Raw genomic sequence first — 9,972 nt, forward strand, 5'->3', positions numbered from 1 at the left:
AAAAATATTAAAATTTATTATTTTTAATTGATAACTTAATTATTTTAATTTAATAATCTAACAATATATTTTACATCATATTTTTTGCTAATTTTTTTTGTTATGGAAGTAGAAGTGGTGATATATTTTAGCATTGTAATTTTTTGTGTTTTTTAAAACTGTGAAAAGTACACAAATTGGCGGATCCAAATTCTGTACTTCAAATTTTTTAATTTTTTTAACACAAATCGAACGGTCCGATTTCTGTACCTCTCACAAATCGGACGGTCTGATTTGTATACCTTTAAAAATCAAACGATTCGATTTTTGTACCTCTAGAAATCGAACGGTCCGATTTTTATACCTCTAATAAATCGGACGGTTCGATTTCTGCTTCTCTAATTAAACGAATTCACATTTAAGTATAACACCCCAACAATTCATATTTTAAAAAAAACACCCCTATCACTCCAATATTAAAAATAAAAATTTTCATATTTTTAAACAATTCACATTATATATTAATAATTAATCAATCACTAGAAATAATAAATTCTCACTGTGGTATAATATTTTTCTAAATTCTTATATATATGTAAAAGAAGAGAGAAAGAGAGAGCAAAGTGGGTCAGAAAACACACGTCGTGTTCAGGCAAAATCCATGTGCCCACATGGATGATTGAGAGAGAGAGAGAGAGAGAGACTGTGGTACATGTCTTTGTACACAACACACAGCCCCCATTATTTATATTTATGACCTCAACATCAGCACAACAACAAAGAAGCCAAAGAAAGAGAAGCAGCAGTGGCAGCAAGCACCATTACAACACAACATTCACAAACACACATATATAGACCCAACAAGGAAACACTGCTCAAAAACTTAACTTGATGCCAAAGTTTGTAACTTTTCATTTTTCCTAAGCAACTTTACCATTAAAAACGGTAACGGGTGTGTTGTGATTCTTGCTTTTGTGAGCACTAGTGATAGAGAGAGAGATGAAGAAGAATGAGAGTGGTGGTTATGTAAGAGCGGATCAGATAGATCTGAAGAGCTTGGATGAGCAACTACAAAGGCACCTGAGCAGAGCATGGACGATGGAAAAGAACAAAGAGAAGCAGCAGCAAGAAGATGATGCTGCCATGGCTGCTGCTGCTGCTGCTGCTGCTGAAGGAGCAAGGTCATCATCAAGAACAAGGCAAGAATGGGAGATTGACCCTTCCAAGCTCCTAATCAAGTCTGTCATTGCTCGTGGAACTTTTGGCACTGTTCATCGTGGTGTTTATGATGGCCAAGATGTTGCAGGTAAAAGAAAAAAAGGAAAGCAGTGTCTTTCTTAGGCCGTGTTTGGCAAGTGTCTCAAGAGTCATGACAGTAAATGCAAAAACAATGGTATAATATAGGCAGAAAAAGTTTGTGTTTTTGTTTATATCTTCATTGTCTGCAGTTTTTATATGAACAGAAAATCAGGCTAATTTTCTGAAGAGAGAGATTTTGCTGATTTTTTTTTTTTTTTATATCGGTATCCTCTTTAAAAAACAGTTTCGTGTTTCTCATTATTGCTGTTTTTCTGTTCTAAGATAACTGCACAGGAGAATCTGAAGTTGTAATGTTTGTTCTCATAGTTAACTGTTTCAAGGTAGAATCATGCACAGCTTAGTTCATTACCCTTTTCTGTGTGTTTGTTTTTTTTGGGAGTGGCAATTTCGGTATTTGACTTGGAGAAACCTGATGTTTTTTTCAGCTGACAATGTTGCATGTGTTGTTCTCTTTAGTAGGCTGATGAGTTGCTAAGCTCTTCTTTCATGTAAAATGCCAAGATTCCTTACACATGTTTTAAAAACAAAAAGAAAAAAAAGAAAAAGAAAAAGGGGAAATGTACTAATACCTTTCATCAAATTTATGCAGTTTCTAGCTCTAAATTTTATATACAGTTTTGTTGAACATGATGTTTCAGTTCAAAGTGTGACACCTATGTTACTTAGCCAACAGATCCATTGATTTTAAGCTTTTCTGGTTCCTCAAACTTTTTTCTTTATACTTATTATTTCATCAGTTTGTAACTTAATAGAAGTGTTGGACATGAGTCCATATTTCATTTCTATTTTTTATTTCCCTGAGTTCGTTTTTTAACGAGCAATGGAACTTTGTAGATCTAGATTTACTGAATCCGTGATTCACAAGATTGTGTATCTTTTACTTCTTTTTTTATTATTATTTTTGTTATCTAGAATTCACAAGATCCAGTTGACTTGGTAGTTATGTGCATGAACTTTAATATTCTTCTTATCTTTTTTAAAACTTTCATGTGTTCTTTCTTGTTTGTTTCTGATATGCACCTAATTTTACTACTTTGAGTCAATGTAAGGCTGAGAACAAAAGTAATAATAATAATAACAATAATAATAATAATAACTGAAACTTGTGGATGGTAATGGCCGGTTATTATGCTGCCACATAATAAATTTCTCTGATTAGAATAATAAAAATAATACATTTTTTTCTCCTTGGAGTTAGCTACAAGTACTCTTCAAGTTAAAGTCATCATTAATGTTAGTGCCCTTGTTTTAGTTTTTCAAATGTTATATTTTAATATGGTGAAGATTTTATCCTTAATGATTCATGTGTGCTGAACTCAACCCTGTAACTTTCATCTGAATTTGAATAAAAGAAAAATTCAAAGTAGTGAAGACAGTTCTCCAACTGATGTAATAACGAGCAATTTATCCATAATTTTCATTTTGTTTTGTCAGTTAAGCTTCTTGATTGGGGGGAAGAGGGCCATCGTTCCGAAGCGGAAATAGCTTCTCTGAGGGCAGCTTTTACACAAGAAGTTGCTGTTTGGCATAAGCTTGACCATCCTAATGTGACCAAGGTAATGTTTAGGTCCTCAATCCTCGGTATGTTCTTTTATGTTAACCGATTCCCGGTTGCTTCCCATTGTAGGTTTCTAAAACCATGCCATTTTCTACTCTGAATCAAATGAGATAAGAGAGATCAAACAAAGAAACATAACTAAATGGGAAAGATGCATAATGGCATAAGAATTGGATGTTCTAGGAGACGAATATCATCTTAAACTCGGACTATTTGCTCTCGCCATGAATGCATGTGATATCAAAACGATTTTGGTTCACATTTTTATTTAATGAGTTTCATTAATGCTTATTTTCTTTTCTGTTGCTTTTTCTATTATTTTGGGGGTTGGGAGCGGGATTGGCCGGTAGTTGGGTGGGCGAGGGCAACATTATGATCCAAACTGTGGAAAAATATACAGGGTTAAAGAGTGATCCAATCTATGGTACATTAAGTTTTTGCCATAGTTAGAGATACAGAATAAAATTTTCTGTACTTGTATATTCTTCTTCATAGACATTGTTGTTAGTGTAATTACTCATGCATTTGATCCCTTAATTGCTTACATCATTTGATTACATCCTACTTAGCATTGTATTGTATTATGGAAGTTAATTGTGTAAAGTGCTTAAGGCCAGAGGAAATTGCTGTGATTGGTTTTTCCTTCTAGAATAGATTTCAAATAAAAAGCATGGGATTTCTCTTACTTATTCCTCATGTCACATCCATTTTGCAGTTCATTGGGGCGACAATGGGAACATCGGATCTACAGATACAAACAGAGAATGGTCACATAGGCATGCCGAGCAACCTCTGTTGTGTTGTGGTTGAGTATTGTCCCGGAGGTGCGCTGAAGTCTTATCTCATTAAAAATCGGCGAAGGAAGTTGGCTTTTAAAGTGGTTGTCCAACTGGCACTTGACCTTGCAAGAGGGTTTAATCCCTATGCCTAATCTTTGTTATAATATTAGACTGTTTTATAAACTTTCTGGGACTGACAACTTTTTTTCATTTTACCTTTAAGGTTGAGTTATCTCCACATGAAGAAGATTGTTCACCGAGATGTTAAAACGGAAAATATGCTTCTGGACAAGACGCGAACCTTGAAGATAGCTGATTTTGGTGTAGCTCGCATCGAGGCTTCCAATCCTCATGACATGACTGGTGAAACCGGAACTCTTGGTTATATGGCTCCTGAGGTATATACTTAAAAACGTTTCCCACGTGTGTTAAAGGTGCATTTGAAGTATCTGACAGTTGAAAATTGTTAGATGATTTGATATGTTACTAAATTGTCATCTAACATTTCTCAACTATGAACTTTACATTAAAACAACTATATGTGATTCTAACTTTGAAGCTACCAAGAATTATATCATTAAAAAATGTGTATATTCAACTTGGAGTTTAGATACATGATCCTCAGCAAATATATCCTGCTATATTTCTAGAATCAATTAACATGTAATGTATCATAATTGGTTCATGTTGAGCTTAAACATATCTGAAGAAACTCTATTGTGCAGGTTCTAAATGGTAATCCATACAATAGAAAGTGCGACGTGTACAGTTTCGGTATATGCTTATGGGAGATCTACTGCTGTGACATGCCATATCCTGACCTTAGTTTCTCTGAAGTAACATCGGCCGTCGTACGACAGGTATATTGAGCATACTAAGTGTGGGCTTTTTTACCAATGTGCCACTTTTTCCGAAACTTATTACTAAAATGTCATTCTCTTGAAACTAATTACTCAGATGTGACTTTCTATATTTACTATAAACAACCATAAAATGAAATATCAAATCAGTTATCACTGTGGTAAAAGGGTAATAATTAGTTAAAAAAAATGACATTTTGATAACAAATTTTGAAAAATGTGACACATTGGAAAAAATTCAGCTAAGTGTCTCTACCCTTTTGTTCCCAATTGACCATGCGTAGTGGTGGACTATATAAAACTGCAGAATCTGAGGCCGGAGATTCCGCGTTGTTGTCCAAGCTCTCTGGCAAATGTGATGAAGAGATGCTGGGATGCCAATCCCGATAAGCGGCCGGAGATGGACGAAGTGGTGTCGATGCTGGAAGCTATCGACACCTCGAAAGGCGGAGGTATGATCCCTCTTGATCAACCTCAGGGTTGTTTATGTTTCCGGAGGTATCGAGGACCTTGAACGAGATTTTTCATACTATCAAGGAATCTAATCGATTGCAAGAAAGGGAAGCTATACAAAATCAGTTTGTAATTTGATTTTCATTCAAAGGATAGGAGAAGAAGAAGAAGAAGAGTGTGAAAGGCATAGGTAAATGAAGAAGAGCTCTAATATATACTTTTTGTAAAGCTAATTTGTGCTCTCCTCATTGCATCCATTTTTATGATATATTTTCTATGTAAGTTCCTCTCATACACTCTTGGAAGTAGTAGCACTCCAACACCAATATCAAGGATGGTTGGTTCAGTTCATGATTTTTCTTTTGCTTGCAAACTGATTTTCGTTTACTTTTCTTATGTTTTTCTCATGAAGACATGTGATAATGCTAATTAAATTAGTATTAAATAATAGAAAATAGAACAGTTTATACATAGCCAAATGCTTAAAGGGAATATTTACAATTACTTTTATGAACGTATTGTTAGCAAGACAAGTGCTGAGTTGTTAAGAAAAGATTTTTTTATTATTTTTTTAAAGAATTTATAAAAAAATAAAAATAATTTTATATTTAGATATTTTATGTCAAAAAGATATTTTTATTTATTAATTATATTTGGTTATAATAAGATAAAAGTATTTTTTTGTTCATCTATCATGTGAAAAATATCAATAAATATAATAAACATGATAATACAAAGAAAAATCTTCTAGTATGAATCACATGAAACATTCTTACATATGAATTCGTTGTGGCAGTTACATGTTGCGACGCCTAGCTTTCTTCCTCTGTGGTACATGGAGAACTACGCACCTAAAAGACTGGCAGCGCTGGTTGTAGCAAATGATTAGTAGAGTGTGCCGACGGTATACATTAGAAATATCTATGTGTGTGTGAATTGTGATTGTGGTATTTTGAAAAGTAGGCTGAAATTGTTTGGGTTTCTTTAGGGTTTATGGGTTTTTTGGTTTTTTAAGATGATATGAGAAAAGGAAATTGGAGTTGAAGGGAAAAAAAACGTTATGAGAATCTTTATTTTTTATTCTAAATAAATGTATATTATAATTAATCATATAAAGTTGAATGGTTTTTTATTCTGATTCTTGAGTGTAAGTGGTATTTTTCAGGGTGTTAAAGAATATTTAATGATATAATTAAGTTTTAAGAAATCTTTCATGACTTAAATGTAAGGTGTGTAAGTGTTGATGCATTTTATTTTATTTTATTTTTTTGTCTGCTTTAGACCGATATGATTTTTTTACATTTTTTTTAGTTTACATAAAATGTTTTAAACTTTATAATGTTTTGTGTAAGTATTATTTTTACTGTTTTTATTATTATTATTATTATTATTATTATTATGAGTAGTAATTATTTTTTAATTTTTGGTTAACGAGTACATATTAATTAATGTTTATCATTGTTAGTGGGTCAGTGAATAAAATGGAAGAGTAAGAAAAAAAATAGTAGCAAAATTGGGCCTTTTAACTTCCGTTGATATCCTCTGTTTATTGGTCTTTATTATGACTATTTATGGTTGGTTTCTTTATTATGACTATTTCATGTGATACATATTAGAGACTTTTCCTAACACAAAAGAAGGGCAATGCAAAGTATTTTGGAATATGTATAGTTCGAGGAAAGGCTCTATTCAAAGGATGTAATGTACTTGACATAATTATCATATTGGAAACATTTCAAGTGCACCGGAAAAGATCGGTACACCAGTTGTTTTAATCGTTGATTTCAATTAATATATATTATATATATTTTTTATAATTCAGATCAACAGTTAAAACAACTGGTGCATCAGTACTCCCGGTGCACTTGAAATGTTTCCAATATAATAATTATAGTTTGAATTTGTAGTCTTAAGGTTATACAGAAATAACTATTGTTTAAAGATTTTTTTGTATTCATATTTTTCTATGCATTATATTCATAATTACATATTTATTACATCTAATACTATTAAATTATTCTAGCAATAATTAAGAATTATAAAATAAGGTAATTTAATCACTACAAAAAATTAGTAGAATAACGATTGATTTTAGCAACTAAAAAAATTGGTCGCTAATAGTGACTCATTTAGCGATAGTCCAATATAAGATTTCTAGGACCAAAAAAATGTTGGTCGCTAAATCGGTCACTAAATTTTATTCGGCGGCTAATTTTAGCAACCAACGAAAATAGTCACTAATAGCAATCGATTTGGCGATTGATAATATTTTTCTTTGACCAAAATGGAGTTGGTTGCTATTTTCTAGTTTAGCAACCAAAACAAAAAATTTCGTCTTTAGTCACAAAATCGATCGCTATTTTTAATTTAGCGACCGATTTAACAACTAATAAAGAAATAGGCTAAAATTAGTTGGTCATTAATTCGGTCGCTATGCTAAATTAGTGATCAATTTTAGTGACCAATTATAAAATACTATTTTAAAGATGTTGATCGCTAAATTGGTCGCTATTTCTAAATTTAGTGATTGATTCGGTGACAAAAATACGAAAATAGTGTTATAAACTAATCAGTTGCTAAATCCATCTCTAGTTTAAATAAAAGGGAAGGTACTCGGTTAATCTAACCCTATTCTAGCCACACCATCCTCAGATTCTTCACACTTCTCACTAACCCTAATGTGACCACCGCTGGAAGCACAACACCCTCTCCATTTGGGCCGTCGTTGCCGTAGCCGCCGTCATCTGTTGCCTAAAGCCTTCAACCTTCTTCGTCATTGGCTCACTGTTTCTCACTTTCTTCGTCACTGGCTCACCATCTCTCACCTTTTTCTTGCTGTCAAACTCTTACGATTTCTCTCACCTCGATCTCACTCTAAAGATCTCTCTCACCTTGATCTCGATCTCACTCTCTGCTGCTGTTTCTAACTCACATCGCCTTTCTTTATTGTTTCGTCCCAAGAAGGTATTCTCCTTCTCTCTCTGTCGATTTGAATTTTGCTATGTTTCATATGTTTTCTGTATGTAATTAATGTTTCTATTTTTTACTAATTTTAAAATTAAACTTTGAATTAAAAAAATAAGTATATAATTGTTGTTGCAGAACTTTGTTTCTTGTTGTTGCATATAATTTGAGGAAGAACTTGGTGCAGCATAGAGAATATGAGTGCTTGCTGAACACTATGAAAGCGTGTGTCATTGATGCCTGGCCTCAATTAGTAAGAAGTTAAAAGATTAAAAATTTACTACTTGCCACTTAATACTGATCATTAATTAACTAATTAATTAATTGGATGTTTCTTTAGTTGAGAATGAAGATTGAGGAGTATTATGGTTTGTTGAAAAAGAATGTTGTTAATGTGTAGTTACAATTTTTCTTGATTATTGGTTGCATAATCACCTAATTTTGGTTATACTTATTTTAGTATTCTTTTATTATAATTGTATGGATTTGTTTGTTGGCCAATACTATGGATTTGTTTGTTTACAAACGACGCGTGTTAATGTGGATGTGATAGGATAAAAGATGAACTCAGTGAAAGTAGCAATTGACAGAAATTTATCGGAGACACATGAGGTAATTGTGTCGCTTATTATTTTTTGTGTGTAAGAGAGAGGAGTGTATTTCACATTGATGTGAGAAGAGATGAGTTTTATTTTGCTATGGTTTGAACAAATCGGTACTTTCGATTTGTTTCTTTTTTTTAAATCAATAATTACAAATCGGTACCTCCGATTTGTGTTTTTGAAAATAAAAAAATTTTAATGTTAAAATTAGACTGTCCAAATTTTATTTTAAAAAATAAAAAAAATAAAAAATACAAATTGGACTATTCGATTTGTAGTTTATTTTTTTTCTCCAAATAAATCAAACCCTCCGATTTGTAGTTTATTTTTTTCTTCAAACAAATCGGACCGTCCGATTTAAATAAAACACCATATAAAAAAAATACCTAATCTTCCAATATCAATATATTACACATATATTTAACCAATATAAAAAATTAGCCTTATTATGTGAGATGTTAATTGTTTTTTAATTTTTAAAAGAATTGGTCCTTTTTATTTTTTTGTGAAGGTTGTGTGTGGGCTTTCTTTGAAAGAAAAGTCTCTATATAAAGACTTCTATATAGTTTGAGCATAGCCTAACTTATTTATATCTCAAGACAATCTCTTATAATACGTGTTAGTCACGTGACACATAAATAACCAAGTCTAATTGTAATAAAATGATTTAACATCTAATTACAAATTAATTATTTGATTATCACAAAATTCATAGAAAATTTCACTGTATAGAATAAGTTTAACATAATCTATTTTTTAATATTTTACCACAATAATTCAAACATGATTTAATCTAAATTATTTAATTAACATTTTTGAATGTACTGTTAGAATATATTTTTTCAATTATAATGCTTTCAGACTATATCAATCTTATAATTAGTTATAGACAGAGATAAATCCAGAAATTTTAATATGGAAGGACTAAATTTTAAATGAAATATTTTAATATTTTTTATTCTATAAAAATAATTAACATATAATTATTAAGTTAATTTTTTAAAATATTTATCAATATATACATATAAAAAAGTTATAAATTCTTTTTCACATCAACAGTATAAATATAATAACTTCAATAGTATATTATAAAATTATAAAATACAATAATTGATAGTGTGTTTAGTTAAAAAATTATTACGTATCTTATTAATTAAAATTAATTTTTTTTAAATTTTGAAAAATTTAAAAATAAATTATAAATGATTAATTATTTAAAAGACACGATACCCTTATAAAATATAAGATATATTTTCTTTTAACAACGTAAATTAAAAAATGAGTATTTTTTATAAAAAAAGATTATCTAAAATATACAATGTGATTATCAAAACATAACTACGTAATTCATTATTAATATTCTATATAATAATATAAATATTAAATATGTTAATATAAAAAAATTAAAAAAATAGATATAGAGATTATTATATAAAAACTAATTTGAAATGTATAAA

The 9,972-nt window shown here is 30.7% G+C and overlaps 1 protein-coding gene across 1 annotated transcript; it reads left to right on the forward strand.

Annotated features, from left to right (window-relative positions):
* Positions 1–615: 615 nt before the first annotated feature.
* LOC107490790 (serine/threonine-protein kinase STY13) lies at positions 616–5,300 on the forward strand. The gene is made up of 6 exons (XM_016111597.3): positions 616–1,285; positions 2,734–2,855; positions 3,573–3,769; positions 3,860–4,034; positions 4,362–4,496; positions 4,804–5,300. Exons 1-6 carry the CDS (start codon positions 979–981, stop codon positions 5,008–5,010), a joined length of 1,143 nt encoding a protein of 380 aa, XP_015967083.1. The 5' UTR covers positions 616–978; the 3' UTR covers positions 5,011–5,300.
* The last annotated feature ends 4,672 nt before the right edge of the window (positions 5,301–9,972 follow it).

The sequence above is a fragment of the Arachis duranensis genome, chromosome 5 (genome assembly GCF_000817695.3).
Source record: "Arachis duranensis cultivar V14167 chromosome 5, aradu.V14167.gnm2.J7QH, whole genome shotgun sequence".
NCBI classification, from domain to species: Eukaryota; Viridiplantae; Streptophyta; class Magnoliopsida; order Fabales; family Fabaceae; genus Arachis; species Arachis duranensis.

What these genes read in the sequence shown, in the direction of transcription:
- LOC107490790 (XM_016111597.3), top strand. Translation starts at nt 979, where the DNA reads ATGAAGAAGAATGAGAGTGGTGGTTATGTAAGAGCGGATCAGATAGAT. An exon ending in ACCATCCTAATGTGACCAAG is followed by an intron (nt 2,856 to 3,572) that starts GTAATGTTTAGG and finishes TCCATTTTGCAG; the next exon opens with TTCATTGGGGCGACAATGGG. An exon ending in GCACTTGACCTTGCAAGAGG is followed by an intron (nt 3,770 to 3,859) that starts GTTTAATCCCTA and finishes TTTACCTTTAAG; the next exon opens with GTTGAGTTATCTCCACATGA.